The 19,498-nt window shown below is 36.9% G+C and overlaps 1 protein-coding gene across 1 annotated transcript; it reads left to right on the forward strand.

The window, feature by feature from the left end:
• Positions 1-5,346: 5,346 nt before the first annotated feature.
• LOC106386844 lies at positions 5,347-6,562 on the forward strand. The gene has a single exon (XM_048751400.1). It carries the CDS (start codon positions 5,530-5,532, stop codon positions 6,130-6,132), a length of 603 nt encoding a protein of 200 aa, XP_048607357.1. The 5' UTR covers positions 5,347-5,529; the 3' UTR covers positions 6,133-6,562.
• Positions 6,563-19,498: the final 12,936 nt, after the last annotated feature.

Here is a 19,498-nt window from a genome sequence, read left to right on the forward strand (position 1 = left end):
TGATACAGTGTCGATCGATGTTTCTGCTACAGTGTCGTCGTCAATGTTCATCTTTTTTTTTTTACCTGAAATAAATTTCAAACGAAAATCAGTAATAATCTAAACTAAACTGGATGAAATTACCTAATAGTGGGTTGCCTCCCACTCAGTGCTTTGTTATTGTCATTTAGCTTGACTTTGGAGATCTGATTTAATCCGGATGAGAATGAGAACATGCTCCAAAAAAAGTCTCAATGTCTGCTCTCTGAAGCTTTATCATTCCTGTATGAAAGCTTCCTCCATAGACTCTTCCCCTTTGTCTATCGTCTCAACAATAAGGAGTGCTCGAAGCTTTGCAAATGGTGAGAAGCATCTGCTGTGCACTCTGGATTTCCTGACACCATCTGAGAAGTAAGGAATCAATGATAACTGAGAACCTCCCTTGGTCCTTTTTCCTTTTCTTCCAATTCCTCCTCTTCTTTCCCCAGACTTATCAGGTCGCGTGGTGGTGCCTCCACCAAAAATATTTCGACACACTTCATACTCTTTCTGCTCTGATACGCGATGGATGTCGATCGATGTTGGGGTGAAAGTGTCGATCGATGCCGGCTTGTTGTTGTCGTTCGATGGTATCCGGCCGATGTCAATCGATGTTGCTTTTGCTGGGCCCTTATCGACTTCATCTCTAAGTCGCAACCCTCTCTGAGAAGCTCTTGCATGTTGATGATCATCAAATAATCCACTGTAAGAGCCTAACTGCATACTTCTATCAGCTTGAATAGGCCATTCAACTTGAGATACATCGCATGGAACCATAATCTTCACATGATCATCTATCATCTTCACTCTTTTGTGAAACCTAGCGCTTATTTTGCGCAGATAGGTGGTCTCAGATGTCTGGTGACAAAAAGGTGTGAGGTCTCAGACTTGTACTCTCTTTCCTCAACTGGTTCCAGCTCAACTATGTATCCTGGTAGCTCGTCCGACGATGGGTGTCGATCGATATCATTAGGTGAGTGTCGATTGATGCAGTCGGATAGGTGTAGATCGATGATATATGTTGCATGTCGATCAATGATGTAGGGTGGATGTAGATCGATGATGTAGGGTGATTCTCGATCGATGCCAGCTTTTAGTGAAGTTCCCAGATCTCTTTCCGAAGTGAGCTGATCGTCATCAAGCTTCTTCTCCAAGTTCTGATCTAGATTCTCAGGTTGTGCTTCATCCTCTAGCTCCAAGCAATCTTCCATAGTGATCTCTCTGTCTACATCTGGGACAAGATCACAACTTGATACATCGGTGCTCTTCTGTGTCAAGTCAGCACTGTCACGAAAACAACTCGATCTGTCATGGATTTCAAGAGGTGTCGATCGAAAACATGATATTGTGTCGATCGATGATAAAGTCGTGATGTCGATCGATTGTGAGGCCGAATACCTTGTATCAGCTTCTTCAACGCTGCTCGGCTCTCCAGATCCATACTGTTCATCATTTTCTACCATATATTCCAGCAAAGATCTCATCTCAATCTCTAAATTTGCTGAATTTGTTGAAGAAGGCGCTTGTAATGTCCTCCCAGCAGGTTAGAGATCCTGGTTGCAGCTGTCTGAACCAGCGGAATGCATCTCCAGAGAGAGAATAAGGAAAGATCTTACAGAGTATGTGGTCTACAAATACTTTATTCTACTCACTCCTTGAAGCTAGATTCTCAAGCTTTTCGATGTGGTTTCTGGGATCTTCACGAAGAAAACCCTGAAAGGGGTCTTGACCTACCCAATCATACCATTCTCGGCTCAAATCAAAATCATTCATCTCAGCAACATCAACCACATCAGGGATCGCATCACCCTGAGCATTAATCAACTATCCTGCACTATTGCGAGTGTGACCTTCTTCGTCTCTTAACAACCCATTCTCATCGACCTTAAGTATGAGTAATTCGACCTTTTCTGTTTCCACACAAGTGGTGTCGGTCATCGGATGAACAATACCATGATGAACAGTATCATGATGAACAGTGTCGTGATGAACAGTGTCAATTGACGCGGGATGAATAGTGTCAATCGATGCTTGGGTGAATAGTGTCAATCGACGCGGGATGAATAGTGTTGATCGATGCTTGGATTTCTAGGCTGCCAATCGCTGTTTGGAGGGTGTCGACTGCCCTCTTAGACTTATGGATCACGCGTTCAAAATCCAGTGGCTCTAATAGTAAGAGCCCTATTCTCTTGTTGCTTCTGGTACTCATATGTATGTACCTGAAACAGAAGAAAAAAATTTATGAGTTTTTTTTTAGAACAGTAGTAAAACCTAGACTAAATCTAACTAGACAAGATCTAATGGCGATCAAAGCTCCCCGGCAACGGTGCCAAATTTTATATCACTCAAATTACCCTAAGGAGTGATTTATATTCTCTCAACTAAGAGGTCGAGTTGTAGTACTTAGGGATCGATCAAATTCACAGGGAGCTAGGGCACACAATAGATCTAATAGTTATATGATTAAGCAAGGCTAATAGATTATAAAGGTGTAAATATAATAAACTGCAGGGGCGAACAAGGTAGTTGTTCTTATGGGACTGAGATTTTGTTTGATGGAAGGATGGTTACTAGACTTAGGGTTTCATTCAGGTTATGATAAATATAATCTATAGATGCTAAAGATTGATTCTAGAACTCGATATCTAATGCAAAAGACAACCAACTCTCATTGTGAGTCTAATCTATTGACTAAGTTCAGTGTTTCAGCTCTCACATGTCAACACGGATCGAGCGTGGATTGATGCTATGGTATGAGCGTCGATTGATGCTACGGTATGAGCGTCGATCAATGCTATGGTATGAGCGTCGATCGATGCTGCCTTAAGCAAGCGTTATCGATCTGATTGATTGTGTTCAACTATATTCCTAGACCAACGCTAGTATGCGCCTAGGTATCTAATCCAGCAGGATTTGGGTTCCGTTAATTGATTGCACTCTCGTGCCTCCCAATTGTCCTATGATTCTAGGTTCAAGCAATTAGTCACACTCTCGTGGTTTTCCAACTACTCTAGATCCTAGTATTACAAGCTATCCTGATGTAGAGATCTTTAGATATCCTAACAATCATATAATTCAGAAGTTCATTCAAAACCCTAGAAATTCCTAGACCTAGTAGGTGGATCTACTCATGCATGATAGTTGTCACACAAATCATAGATGAATAGATGAAATTACAATAAATTAAAATATAAAAACCAAAGGAGTTCCAGGAGGACTCTGAAGGAGTTCCTCCTTTCTCTCCTAACTAAGAAAAACAATGAATTAAAGAAAGCGTAGCCATCAACAATGGCTTATAAATAACATAAATATGGTTTATGGTCGTCCAAGGGTTTTCTGGTAATTTGTGGTTGATTCTAGGCTTCATTCGGTCATAAAATATGATTGGCCCATATTCTGGCATCACCGTCGATTGACACCAAGGCTGTGTCATCGATCGACGGTCCTTCATCTCCTCGACAGCTTTTTCTCGCGAGACAGACTGACCACTCTTCAGTAAAACGGGCATAATGTCTGCTACAGGATTTTGATTGACCTCAAACCGGTGGCATTGGAAAGCTAACTCAAAGCTCTATCCTATTTCAGGGCTCAATCTAACTGTGGGAAAGGCTCCATCCGTAGCTAAATATCTGACGCGTCTGTGCAGCTCTTTACTCAAAAGGCTCCAAAAGACACCAAAATCACCACATTCTTCCAAATTATCCCTAAACCTATAAATCCTCTAAATAGACTCTATATCGTAGTAAATATATATTAAAGCACTTATAAATCATGGTTAAAAGTAGGTAAAATCCATGGCCTATCAAAAATACAGGTGCAGTTCGGGTCTGAGTCATGGGAAAAGTACATATTCAATATCTTTTTGGACCGCGAATATTTGTTCCAGTTTGGGTCCTATCCGAGACTCGATTGGGTATTTCATATATGTTTTCGGCATTACAGATATTTTAAGTTTCTGGTTCGGGTTTTCGGTTATAGTTTGGGGTTATGGGTAAAATTTCAATTTTAGAAAAATATATTTTGGGTTGGTAAAAGTTTGGGTGTTTTCGGTTCTCCGGGTTATGTTTACAGGTAAAATTTTGGATCTTGTGAGTATATGAATATTTTTCAGGTATTTGTTTGGATTTCAGGTATTTTTGTGTTTCAAGCCTTTTTGTGTTTTGGGTACTTCATGTTTTTTTGGATTCTAATACCCAAACCAATCCGAACCTGTTATGTATTCAAAAATTAAATTTATTTTACAAATATTTGAATTATGAGTTCGAACCAATCCGAAACCAAAAAGAACCGACCCTAATTTAAACTATAGATTTTAAAATATTTAGTTATATAAAACGTTTAGGATCCGAAGAACTCAGACCCGCATATCCAAACATGAACCATATGCTTCGAAACATTTTATCTCATTTGATATAATGTAGAAATATTAAAGGATGTTGGTATAACTAACCTAACATATGAAACATCTGATATATTTTAAATCAAATTTTTAAAAGTCAATAGTTTAAATTAAATGTTTTAAAAGTCAATATATCTTTTACATTCTTGTGATTGAAATAATTTGGGTTGCTAAAATGTGAAAAATAACAATTGTCGTTATAATAATTGTTGGACATCGTGGGTTATTTATTAAAATGTAATATGTTTTAAGTTGTTGCTATAATGAAGGCATGTTATGATTTTTGGTTTTATGTTATAGGTTGGACTAAAAAATGAAAGGATCCAAACAACTTTTATAGGTAGATTTTTTAGGACTCATTCTCTTTTAATAGTATTGATATGTGAAATGATTTTTGTTGCATCTTGATGTTTCTTAAATCTATGTGCACCAGTAAAAGTCTAGCATTCGTTTTGTAAAATTAATTATTCACATAATAATATACAAACCTTAAAATGGGTATTTACTTCAATACATTTTGCTCTTTTTTTCTTCTTCGAGTTGATTGGCGTTTGTTCATAATAATTTTCAACCTAAAAATGGAATGATGATTTGCAAGTCAAAGAAAGTTGCAAAAATGAATATATTTTAGCTTTTAAATTAAATTTTTACTGATGAATTTGCATTGTACCTACATTAAAAAAAGTTAGCACTAAACCCATATTTTATATACATAGCCGAGGTAATTTTGGGTCACGACACGAAAAATAATCAAAATCCATGAAACCATATATAGTTTAGATCATAATGGTAGTGATGAGCAAATCATCATACATTTTTTAAATCAAGAGAGCATTATACAAATAATTGGAATAAAATATACAATTACTTCCTCAACACTCATAATGATTTACACACTGCCCAATATATTTTATTGAGTAATTAAACTACAAACCATATTAAAAACTTCAAGGTACAAGTCAACGTCAACGATCATCCATAGGATTTGTACGGCAATCAAGAGTTACATCTCCGCGTATGCTATAAAGCAACCCTAACCTTAATCCTAAAGCCTATGCAATGAATACACCAAAGAGAAAATAAAATAAAAACAAACAAACAAAAAAAATCCAATGAACAACAACTCATCTAGAGCAGGCCAGTGGTTACAACACTACGAACCACACCAAGTTCAAGAGATCACTCCGTGCTTCAATACCATTAGTATGATGTCACCATCAGCAGCACATGAAACAGCCAGAAGGAGATCTAGGGCTCCGAGGAGAGCCATACCAACTACTCTCCTAAATGCAAACCCAAGCAATTTTCGAGCTCTAGTTCAGAAATTCACTGGACGCTCTGCGGGTGGTGAATCCAACCGTGGAAAAGGTCCGGTCACTCTGGATTTTAGGTCTCCAACTACACTCTCTAAAGAAGGTATCTTTCCGGTCTCCGGAGACCGGAATAATTATGATGAAGATCATCATCATGCGCTTAACCGGCATGTGAGTAGGGAGCAGCGTCACGTGACTTGGTCAGGTGAGGAAGCAACGACGTTGTACCAGTTGGGTGAAGAAAGTAGCTCGATGTTTGATCAAGATCATGATCTTTTCGGGGAGTATTCCGGGACTAGCAGTTATGATGAGGGTTTAGATCATATGGATTATTGTTATCATGATTTTTACCTACAGACGGCAACGTTGGAGGAGTTTATGATGAGAGACCTTGATTTATAATATAGCTTGATTTTAATCATCTGATTATCATAAAGCTGATGTTAATCATGATCATGATGATGTTACTTTGGGGAATAAGTATTCGGGGATACTGCTTTACAAGTCCAGTGATAGCATTTTCTAAAAATATTTGTTGAACAAGTATATTGTTTTCTATTCCAATATAGATGATGTAAATTTTTACGCCGATTTTTTAATCTCCGTATTGTTAATTTGATTGATTAATTGTAGTAGATAATACTATCGTGATTATACTTGGAAGAGTGAATTATAAAATAAAAATAAGTAAAGATGTAAGATGATGTCGGAGACTTGGTCATATACTCCCTTGAAAACGCGTGTATTTTCAATGTTTTTAATTGGTGAAAATTTACAAACGTAAGGAGTTATTTTATTTATACTGTAATTTCCTCAGTAAAAGCCGACAGAGAGAATGAATCAAAGGAAATGACAAAAGAGCCAACACTTGAACAATGTCCGCAGTCCAAAAATCTTGCTCAACATTGTTTTCAATTGATATAGAGATATTCATAAACCTTATTTCATGGTCAAAGTTTATGACCACTCCTTTGGATATATATATATATACCCTAGGGTATATATATCACAAAGTCAACTTTGCATCATACTATCGTTAAATTCCTTTCACATTTCACTCACATGCTAAAACTCAGGGTTCGTAACTTTTAAAAGAAAATACTTTGATTTATAATTTTATACAATGTTCAAATATTTGTTTGGCGGTAACTATGTGTTTTATAGAATACCATCGATTACAAATTATTCGAGATACATGCAGAGTCTAAACGTTAATTTATTAATTATTTTTATATATTTTATATTTATATTAAATATTTATTAAAAAAATTCTAATTAAAAAAAATTATTTAATTATAAAATTATTTTGATGAATTATAAAATTAGATATATAAAAAAAGAAACTAGATAAATACGTGGATTTACACTAACATTATTGCATGATATAACATATTTATGATTTAACATATTTAGACTAATTTAGATATATTCATATATTTAAACTGATTTAATAGATTATAACGATTTAAACTAATTTGGAAATCAGAATTTTGAAAAATTGTTTTGCATCAGTCTAAGTGCCACCTCTATCGATTTTTAGAACTTTGTTTATACACATATTAGGTGGCAGATCAATATGATCCCGTTCATTCGTCCGTTTGAGTTAGCTAAAGTGAATATATCGACTATACAATTTTGTTTTTAACTGAATAGACTGAAATGTAACGTAATTGTTTTGGTAATTACCAAATGAGTAAAAAATTGTACATCTGGTGATTACCAAAAAAATTACGTTACATTTCAGTCTATTCAGTTAAAAACAAAATTGTATAGTCATATATCAGTTGTTAAATATTTTTTATATGTTTACTAAATAAAACATCATTAAATGTTCAAAAAAAAACTGTACATCATATATCAGTTGTTAAATATTTTTCATATGTTTACTAAATAAACATCATTAAATGTTCAAATATATATATATATATCAGTTGTTAAAAAAATCGGAGAATGGTACCTCTTTTGGAGAATGGTACTCGGACTCGAAGAAACCTCTAAATTTCGATTGGACTCATACTTCGTATAATGGCAGCTGACCAGATCAAACAAGTTGAGGCATAGCTTAGTCCTGAAAGTATAAACTAATGGTCCTAGCTAGAAGTTATGAATATAAATATTTGGTGTCTATGAAGTCTATCTATAGAGACATTATACAATATACACTACAAGAAAACAACGACATACTGAGGGAAAAAATCGTCGGTATGTCGTCGGAATAACGTTATTCCGACGACATACCGACGAAACAAGTCCTCAGAAATTCATTTTTCGTCTGAAATCCCTCGGAATTTTCCGACGGAATTCCGAGGAAACAAATTTCCAAGGAAACTCCGAGCACTACAAGAAAACAGCGGTATTCTGACGGACATTCCTACGGAAAATGAAATCCTCGGAATATCCCGAGGAATTTCCGAGGATATTCCGAGGAAACACAAAATTTGGTTTCCCCGGAATTTCCTCGGAATATACCGACGGAATTCCAAGGAAATATTAATCCGTCGGAATATTCTTATGGAATACCGAGGAAAAATGTATTCCTCGGAAAAAACCGAGGAATTCCGAGGATATATTATAGCCGTTAGAGAGCCGTTGGGGGATTTTAAAAATTCCGAGGAAATTCCGACGAACTAGCCGTTTCCGTCGGAATTCCGTTGGAATTTCCTCGGTCTGTCGGCAGGATTTCAACTATAAATACAAGCACCCCTCTTCCTCTTCATTCACTCCATATCTTCATCCTCCCTCTTACTCTCTTTACACACGAATTTGATTCATAAAAAACATGTCTTCTTCAAATTATTTTCGTTCTTGGATCGATTGACCTCATTTGGATCCGAACACGAGATTGCTTACGGAGGAATACCAACGGGGTATAACCGAATTCATGGGGTTAGTTCACCGACGACCGGAAGCAAAAACAGGTATGTTAAGATGTCCTTTCTCTAATTGTAAAAATAGAAAGGTTATTAAAGAGTGGGATGTTTGGACTCATCTATATTTGAGTGGGTTTACACGAAGTTACAAAATTTGGTATCATCATGGGGAAACTGATTATGAACATGGTAATACTAGCGAACCTCAGCCAGCGGTTAGATTAGAAGAACCAATTAGAACGGATGTAGATTATGGTGTAGGTACTGAGGAGATGGTAAATGATCATTTTAGAGAGGAAGATTTACCCAATGCACAAGCTAGGAGATTTTATGATATGTTGGATGCAGGAAAGCAACCATTGTACGAAGGTTGCAGAGATGGTCATTCAGCTTTATCATCTGCTACAAGATTGATGGACATTAAAACAGATTATAATTTGGCTGAAGACTGTGTGGATGCGATTGCTGATTTTGTAAAAGGTATTCTACCCGAGGATAATGTAGCTCCTGGTTCATACTACGAGGTTCAGAAACTCGTAGCTGGTCTTGGTTTATCGTATCTGGTAATAGATGTATGCAGCGACAACTGCATGATTTATTGGAGGGCGGATGAACAGCGGGTTACATGCAAATTTTGTGGAAAGCCTCGTTATAAAGATACGAGTGGAAGAGTTCCAGTGCCATATAAAAGGATGTGGTATTTACCTTTGACGGAAAGGTTGCAGAGGTTATATCTGTCTGAACGCACAGCGCAACCAATGAGATGGCATGCGGAGCACTCAACAGATGGTGAGATCAGACATCCTTCAGATGCAAAAGCGTGGAAGCATTTCCAATCAAAGTATCCCGAGTTTGCGTATGAGAGAAGAAATGTCTACCTTGGATTATGTACTGATGGTTTCAGCCCGTTTGGCAAGAGTGGAAGACAGTATTCTCTATGGCCAGTCATTCTTACACCATACAACCTACCCCCAAACTTGTGCTTGCGACGAGAGTTTTTGTTTCTCTCGATTCTCGTTCCCGGACCAGAGCATCCTAAGAGATCACTTGATGTGTTTCTTCAGCCACTAATATATGAGTTGCAACAACTATGGGCTCAAGGTGCTGAAACATACGATGTTTCGTGTAAAGAAAACTTTCAAATGCGGGCAGTACTAATGTGGATAATAAGTGATTTTCAAGCATATGGTATGTTATCTGGATGGACAACGCATGGAAGGCTATCATGTCCATATTGTCAAGATAACACTGATGCTTTCCAACTAAAACACGGAAGGAAAACGTGTTGGTTTGACTGTCACAGGAGATTCCTACCACCTGATCATCCATATCGTAGGAGTAGGAATTTGTTTACGAAGAACAAGAGGGTGTTTGACAGTCCACCTCCGAAAATTTGTGGGAAAGATTTGAAGACACAACTAAGAGATTTTGGTGCAGAAAGGACGCCAGACGTCGGTGGACATGAGCGTTTTCCGGTAGATGCTGTTGGAGACCTACATAACTGGCACAAAAAAAGTATTTTCTGGGATCTGCCATACTGGGAGGATCATCTGCTAAGGCATAATTTAGATGTCATGCATATTGAGAAGAACTTTTTTGACAATCTCATGAACACGATCCTTAATGTTCAAGGTAAAACAAAGGATAATTTGAAGTCAAGACTGGATTTAGTCGATATATGTGCTCGTTCAGAACTTCATGTTGATGAGAATGGTAGGGCTCCTTTTCCCATATACCGACTTGATGCAGAGGGAAGAGATGCGTTCTTTGATTGGATTTCAAAGGATGTGGAATTTCCAGACGGTTACGCATCTATAAAAAAGTTTTATAGATATTTGTTAGGTTTTTGTGTAGATTTGATAGATTTTTGTTAGGGTGATTGGTTAGGATTGTGATTTGGTTGTATAATAGGTTTAGAATTGTGATTTGGTTGAATAATTTGTTTTGTTGAATTGATTAGAATTTTTTTATAAATTTTTGTATATAAATTCGATTTTTTGGATTTTAAAAACGTTTTTTGTATATAAAAACTATTATCTGGGATTTTTAATATTGTTAAAACTATTTTTTCTAATTATTAAACTATTTTTTATTTATTAAAACTATTTTTTGTTTATTAGAACTATTTTTATATATTTATTAAACATTTTTAATATCTATAAAACTTTTTTTGTGATTAAAAACTATTATTTGGGATTTTTTTTTTTATAAAAATCTATATTTATATTATATAAATTTCTATTTTTATTAAACATTTTTAATATTATTAAAACTATTTTTTGTAATTATTAAACTATTTTTTATTTATTAAAACTATTTTTGTTTATTAGAACTATTTTTATATATTTATTAAACATTTTTAATATCTATAAAACTTTTTTTGTGATTAAAAACTATTATTTGGGATTTAAAAAAAAAAAAATTTATATATTTCAATATTTATTAAATATTTTTTTTTTAATTTACAGGTCTCATGGTGATGAGACCCGGCCTCAACAGCGTCGTGGTCGTGGTGGTACGGAGAGCCAGTCTCGGGATTCCAGCCATTTTCAGGATTCCCCTTCGCCCCACAGCTCCTACCATACATCTCCCTTTGCTGCACCCGCTCCTGCTCCTCTCGCTCCCGCTGCTGCACCCGCTCCGGGTCCTCCGGGAGTGATGAGTGTTGCGGAGTTGGTTCGACAGCCCGGTCGTGACCATCTTCCCTATCTCACTCCGTATCCACATGGACGGGGTCAAACATGGTAATTAAACATATTTTTTTTCTTTAAAATTTGATTCATTATTAACCGTTTGTTCTTTTTGTTAGGTTCAACCGATCCGGGAATGGGATCAGCCCATGGATCAACCGTATGATGTACTCGGCCCTCGACAGGGGACATCCGACTTTCACTCACTTCCCTACCGACAAGCAGCATCTGTGGTTTCGTCAGTTTGCGATAAGTATTCTATTTTTTTACTTATATTTTTAATTTTTAATATAAATTTTCTACTAATTGTGTTTTTTTTCAGCAAGAATTCAACTGGAATTCCGATGAGACGCTCTTTATCTATCACCACTTCGTCCATAAAGTTATGGACAACTATGTGAAGCAGATCCACGAGTGGAAGAAAAAGTGGGAAATCAACAAGGTTTGTTTTTAATTTATTAAACAATTTTTTAAATTTATTAAACGATTTTTTAATTTATTTAACTATTTTCTTTTTTTTTTATCAAAAGGTCCCAAAGTCGATAAACAACACGGTCTGGACGGAGTTGTGTGCGCATTTGGATAAGGAAGAGACGAAATAAACTTCTTCCACCAACTCCACCAACCGCAGGAGCGACCGTAAAGGGAAGGGTGTCTTCAAGCATAACTTGGGTGCTCAATCTATTGCCTCTCTGGGAGATCGCATGGTAAGTTCAGTCGCTTTTTCTTCAATTATTTAAATTTTGAAATTTTATTTTTTTGTGCATTTTTTCTAATTTCTAATGTTTCTTTAATTTTTGTTTTTTTCAAGGCGGAAGAAAATGATGGCGAGCCAGTTGATGATCTCGCCCTAATGAAGAGGGCGTATACCAACAAGAAGACCGGGCAGATTGATGACGGTCTTGTGAGGGAAGTGGTCACCTTGGTCCAAACTCAGGTGCAGGACGAAGTGTCTCAGCTTCAAGCCGAGGATGACGCTTCGACGGCTTCAACCAACTTGTCCCGGTTTCGAATCAAAGAAATCGTTGAATCCGTAAGTTCTTTTTTTTTAAGTTTAATTCATTTATTTCTTGATTTAAATTTGGTTATTTTCTATTTCAGTCGGTTCCAAAGAAGAAGGGACGTTTGGTCGGTTCTTCCTTCTTCTGCACCCGGTCGGTTCCTCCTTCTTCTGCACCAACGCCCTTTGTTGATCCAGAAGTACTTACGGCTCAGTTGAAGGACAAGGATGATCGCATATCTTTGTTGGAAACCCAGATGGTGGCTCAACAGGCGGGCTATGAGGCACAGAGGAGGTTGAACCAGCAAATGATGGAGATGATGCAGAGGATGTTCCCGAACGAGGTGTTCCCGGACGTGCCAGACCCGTAGTTTTTTTTTTCTAAAACTCGGAATGTTTTATTTTTATTTGTACAACTTTGAATATTAACTAATATGATTTCAATTTTAATTTTAATTTTATATTTTCGAATTTAAATTTCAAAATTATTATTTTTTTTAAAAAAAATTAATTTTTTTTTAAATTCCGAGGAAATGAACCCTCGGAATATACCGAGGGACTAGTTCCTCGGAATTTTCCGAGGGTTCAAATTTTGTGGAAATGAACCCTCGGAATATACCGAGGGACATGTTCCTCGGAATATACCGAGGGACTCTTGTTCCTCGGAATTTTCCGAGGGTTCATTTCCTCGGAATTTTCCGATGAAAATTCCGAGGAACATTTCATCGGAACTTCCGAGGTAAATTCCAAGGACGTTCTCCCTCGGTATATTCCGAGGAGATTTCCGACGAACTGGTGGTCCTCGGAGTTTTCTCGGAAATTTGTTTCCTCGGAATTCCGTCGGAAAATTCCGAGGGATTTCCGAGGAAAATGGAATTTCCGAGGAGTTATTTTCGAGGACATGTTTTGTCGGTATGTCGTCGGAATAACGTTATTCCGACGACATACCGACGATTTTTTCCCTCCGTATGTCGTTGTTTTCTTGTAGTGGAGGACCACCAGTTCTTTGGAAAGCTCCTCGGAATATACCGAGGGAGAACTTCCTCGGGGTATTTTGATGGACTTTCCGATGGTCCAATCCTCGGAAGTTCCGTCGAAATGTTCCTCAGAAATATTCATCGGGAATTTCCGAGGAAAGAAGCCCTCGGAAAATTCTAAGGAACGAGTCCCTCAGTATATTCCGAGGAACATGTCCCTCAGTATATTCCGAGGGTTCATTTCCTCGGAATTTTAAAAAAAATTAATTTTTTTAAAAAAATAAAATTTTTGAAATTTAAATTCGAAAATATAAAATTAAAATTAAAATTGAAAACATATTAGTTAATATTCAAAGTTGTACAAATAAAAATAAAACATTCCGAGTTTTTGAAAAAAAAAAAACTACGGGTTTGGCACGTCTGGGAACACCTCGTTCGGGTACATCCTCTGCATCATCTCCATCATTTGCTGGTTCAACCTCCTCTGTGCCTCATAGCCCGCCTGTTGAGCCGCCATCTGGGTCTCCAACAAAGATATGCGATCATCCTTGTCTTTCAACTGAGCCGTAAATACTTCTGGATCAACAAAGGGCGGTGGTGCAGAAGAAGGAGGAACCGACCGGGTGCGACGACCCAAACCGACCAAACGTCCCTTCTTCTTTGGAACCGATTGGAATAGAATATAGCCAAATTTAAATCAAGAAATAAATGAATTGAACTTTTAAAAAAAAGAACTTACGGATTCAACGATTTCGTTGATTCGAAACCGGGACAAGTTGGCCGAAGCCGTCGAAGCGTCATCCTCGGTTTGAAGCTGAGACACTTCGTCTTGCACCTGAGTTTGGACCAGGGTGACCACTTCCCTCACAAGACCGTCATCAATCTGGTCAGTCTTCTTGTTGGTATACGCCCTCTTCATTAGGGCGAGATCATCAACCGGCTCGCCATCATTTTCTTCCGCCTTGAAAAAAATATACATTAAAGAAACATTAGAAATTAGATGAAATGGACAAAAAATAAAATTTCAAAACTTAAATAATTGAAGAAAAAGCGGCTGAACTTACCATGCGATCCCCCAGAGAGTCAATAGATTGAGCACCCAAGTTATGCTTGAAGACGCCCTTCCCTTTACGGTCGCTCCTGCGGTTGGTGGAGTTGGTGGAAGAAGTTTCTTTCGTCTCTTCCTTATCCCAATGCGCACACAACTCTGTCCAAACCATGTTGTTTATCGACTTTGGGACCTTTTAATAAAAAAAAAAAAGTAGTTTAATAAATTAAAAAATACTTTAATAAATTAAAAAATTGTTTAATAAATTAAATCGAACCTTGTTGATTTCCCACTTCTTTTTCTACTCGTGGATCTGCTTCCCAAAGTTGTCCATAACTTTATGGACGAAGTGGTGATAGATAAAGAGCGTCTCACCGGAATTCCAGTTGAATTCTTGCTGAAAAAAAAACACAATTAGTAGAAAATATATATTAAAGATTAAAAATATAAGTAAAAAATTAGAATACTTACCGCAAACTGACGAAACCACAGATGCTGCTTGTCGGTAGGGAAGTGAGTGAAAGTCGGATGTCCCTTGTCGAGGGCCGATATCATCATACGGTTGATCCATGCGCTGATCCCGTTCCCGGATCGGTTGAACCTAATAAAAAGAACAAACGATCAATAAATGTGAATTAGTATAAATATGTGATAAATGATATTTTAATTTGTTTAAAGCACTCACATAAGTAAACATCCATCCAGAAAATTCTCTCTACTTCATTTCTTCTAGTTCGTCCTCTGTGGCGTATCTATATTCGAACCGCTTTTCTGCCATGAAAATCCTGTACATATGATGACAATAATGTAATTAATTAAGATTTAAATTTCAACTTGTTAAAATAAAAATTTGTAAGCTAATTTATTTACCTCTCATATTTAAGAACATATTCGCAGTTGGTGAGCAAATATGTTTGCAAATTACTGCGCTCCTGCTCAGTAAGTCGCGGGGTCCTTTGGTTTTCCACTAAGTCGTCCAACGTCTGTGAAAATGTCTGGAACCGTAACATGATATGTTGCCCGTTCGCCTCTATCATCATGCCGAGCAGGTCTTCTGTTTTTGGTCTGAACTTCTGCTGGAAAGTAGTACTCGGCAAAGTTTAAAGTTTCTTCATTGACCATCTGTGCGACTATAGAACCTTCCACCCTACTTAAATTTTCCACCATCTTCTTCAAATGGAACATATACCGCTCATACAGATACATCCATCTATACTGCATAGGACCACCAAGTTCCAATTCTCTTGCCAGGTGAATAACAAGATGCTCCATAACATCAAAAAATGAGGGAGTAAATATTTTCTCAAGGTCGCACTGAATCACGGCTATGTTAGTCTTCAAATTTTCAATACCTTCAAGAGTCACTGATCTCGTGCATAAATCGCGGAAGAAACCACTTATCCCTGCAATTGCTTCATGAATATTTCGTGGTAATAGTTCCTTGAAGGCAAACGGAAGGAGGCGCTGCATCATTACATGGCAATCGTGGCTTTTCAAGCCAGTAAACTTTTCTTCCTTTCTGTCGATACAGTTACGTAAATTAGATGCGTAACCGTCTGGAAATTCCACATCCTTTGAAATCCAATCAAAGAACGCATCTCTTCCCTCTGCATCAAGTCGGTATAAGGGAAAAGGAGCCCTACCATTCTCATCAACATGAAGTTCTGAACGAGCACATATATCGACTAAATCCAGTCTTGACTTCAAATTATCCTTTGTTTTACCTTGAACATTAAGGATCGTGTTCATGAGATTGTCAAAAAAGTTCTTCTCAATATGCATGACATCTAAATTATGCCTTAGCAGATGATCATCCCAGTATGGCAAATCCCAGAAAATATATTTTTTTTGTGCCAGTTATGTAGGTCTCCAACAGCATCTACTGGAAAACTCTCATGTCCACCGACGTCTGGCGTCCTTTCTGCACCAAAATCTCTTAGTTGTGTCTTCAAATCTTTCCCACAAATTTCTGGAGGTGGACTGTCAAACACCCTCTTGTTCTTCGTAAACAAATTCCTACTCCTACGATATGGATGATCAGGTGGTAGGAATCTCCTGTGACAGTCAAACCAACACGTTTTCCTTCCGTGTTTTAGTTGGAAAGCATCAGTGTTATCTTGACAATATGGACATGATAGCCTTCCATGCGTTGTCTATCCAGATAACATACCATATGCTGAAAAATCTCTTATTGTCCACATTAGTACTGCCCGTATTTGAAAGATTTCTTTACACGAAACATCGTATGTTTCAGCACCTTTAGCCCATAGTTGTTGTAACTCATATATTAGTGGTTGAAGAAACACATCAAGTGATCTCTTAGGATGCTCTGGTCCGGGAACGAGAATCAAGAGAAGCAAAAACTCTCGTCGCAAGCACAAGTTTGGGGGTCGGTTGTATGGTGTAAGAATGACGGGCCATAGAGAATACTGTCTTCCACTCTTGCGAAACGGGCTAAAACCATCAGTACATGCACCAAGGTAGACATTTCTTCTCTCATACGCAAAGTCGGGATACTTTGATTGTAATTGCTTCCATGCTTTTTGCATCTGAAGGATGTCTGATCTCACCATCTGTTGAGTGCTCCGCATGTCATCTCATTGGTTGCGCTGTGCGTTCAGACAGATACAACCTCTGCAACCTTTCCGTCAAAGGCAAATACCACATCCTTTTATATGGCACTGGAACTCTTCCACTCGTATCTTTATAACGAGGCTTTCCACAAAATTTGCATGTAAGCCGCTGTTCATCTGCCCTTCAATAAATCATGCAGTTGTCGCTGCATACATCTATTACCTGATACGATAAACCAAGACCAGCTACGAGTTTCTGAACCTCGTAGTATGAACCAGAAGCTACATTATCCTCGGGTAGAATACCTTTTACAAAATCAGCAATCACATCCACACAGTCTTCAGCCAAATTATAATCTGTTTTAATGCCAATCAATCTTGTAGCAGATGATAAAGCTGAATGACCATCTCTGCAACCTTCGTACAATGGTTGCTTTCCAGCATTCAACATATCATAAAATCTCCTAGCTTGTGCATTGGGTAAATCTTCCCCTCTAAAATGATCATTTACCATCTGCTCAGTACCTACACCATAATCTACATCCGTTCTAATTGGTTCTTCTAATCTTACCGCTGGCTGAGGTTCGCTAGTACTACCATGTTCATAATCAGTTTCCCCATGATGATACCAAATTTTGTAACTTCGTGTAAACCCACTCGAATATAGATGAGTCCAAACATCCCACTCTTTAATAACCTTTCTATTTTTACAATTAGAACAAGGACATCTTAACATACCTGTTTTTGCTTCTGGTTGTCGGTGAACTAACCCCATGAATTCGGTTATACCTCGTTGGTATTCTTCCGTAAGCAATCTTGTGTTCGGATCCAAATGAGGTCGATCGATCCAAGAACGAAAATAATTTGAAGAAGACATGTTTTTTATGAATCAAATTCGTGTGTAAAGAGAGTAAAAGGGAGGATGAAGATATGGAGTGAATGAAGAGGAAGAGGGGTGCTTGTATTTATAGCTGAAATCCTGCCGACAGCCTGAGGAAATTCCGACGTAATTCCGACGGAAACGGCTAGTTCGTCGGAATTTCCTCAGAATTTTTAAAATCCTCCAACGGCTCTCTAACGGCTATAATATATCCTCGAAATTCATCGGTTTTTTCCGAGGAATACATTTTTCCTCGGTATTCCATAAGAATATTCCGACGGATTAATATTTCCTCGGAATTTCGTCGGTATATTCCGAGGAAATTCCGAGGAAACCAAATTTTGTGTTTCCTCGGAATATCCTCGGAAATTCCTCGGGATATTCCGAGGATTTCATTTTCCGTCGGAATGTTCGTCAGAATACCGCTGTTTTCTTGTAGTGATAATATATACCTTTGTATCATGTAATGAACGATGTTCTGATAGCAATTCTTAAATTAAGAAAATATAAATGACTCTTGAGAGTCAAGTAAGGACAATTTTTTTTTTGAATGAATGTGAAATTATATTCAAACAAAAAGACTGTCTTTATATTCAAGTAAGGACAATTAACTTCCTCCGCAAGCAAAGACTAGTTAACAAGCAACAATAAGGACCAAGTCTATACAGTCGTAGGTACATTTTTGTGATGAGTATCGTAGTTGGTTTAATTGTATCACCTACCAAAACAAAAGCGTTTGATAGTAATTTTAATTTCTGCAAAATACGGCTATAGCGTGCAAGAAAGGTTAGATGTTTGTCTATATATGTCGATGTATGAAATAGCTGCAGATATTAAATTAATATACGTACTTGTTTTACATGCATGGCGTTTAGCTAATTATTTTCTTGATATTTTTAGTTTAAAGTCTACACTCTACAGTACCAAACCTATTTGACAAGTTTCATAAAGAAAGCACAGGAGGGAAAAAATGGAAAGTCTGATTGATTAAGGAATCGGAGGTCATATAATTTTCCACCGTGTTCTATTTTAGAGTAAAATCTTTTAAAAATTTTACTCTGAAATGAAAATGATCACACATAAGGAATCTTCGTCTATTGGTTTCTTATGAAATGTTTAGAATATAAATAATTAAACAAGTTCTTAGTCAAAAAATAATAATTAAACAAGTTAAAAAGTAAGAAAAAGATGGAGAAAGATGGAGAAAGTAGAATTGAGGTGTATTTTACAAAAAAAAAAAAGTAGAATTGAGGTGAGGTGAGAAGCGGACTTAAAATGGTGAGAGACTGACTATTTGCAATAATGTTTTATATTAGGTAAGTTTACTAAAATGACTCAAATTAATTATGTTATTAATAGAATGACTCATATTTTTTAAAAATTATTAGAATATTTTTCTGGTCAAAATTGCCCTTATCCATAGTTATAACAAAAAAATATATTACCAAAGTACTCTTACCATTGGTCGTCGGCAGATTTATTTTCAAAAAAAATAAATCTATCGAGTAATAAATCTGTTTATAAAATCTGTTTAGAAAAATAAATCTATCGTTAAAGTGGTGTCAGACTTACTTAAAAATGTCAAATTTATTGCCTCGATAGAGTTAATTGTACGATTTGAATAGAAAACAGATTTTTAAGAATATGTCTGGCGAATGAAGTGGCAGATTTGTTACAAATGATCGATTTTTGTGGTCAACTTATTTTCTTATGTACCGACTTATTTTCTT

This window comes from Brassica napus, chromosome C3 (assembly GCF_020379485.1).
Source record: "Brassica napus cultivar Da-Ae chromosome C3, Da-Ae, whole genome shotgun sequence".
Taxonomy (NCBI): Eukaryota; Viridiplantae; Streptophyta; class Magnoliopsida; order Brassicales; family Brassicaceae; genus Brassica; species Brassica napus.

Excerpts from the sequence above, each read along its gene's own strand:
- LOC106386844 (XM_048751400.1), top strand. The coding sequence starts at position 5,530 with ATGAACAACAACTCATCTAGAGCAGGCCAGTGGTTACAACACTACGAA.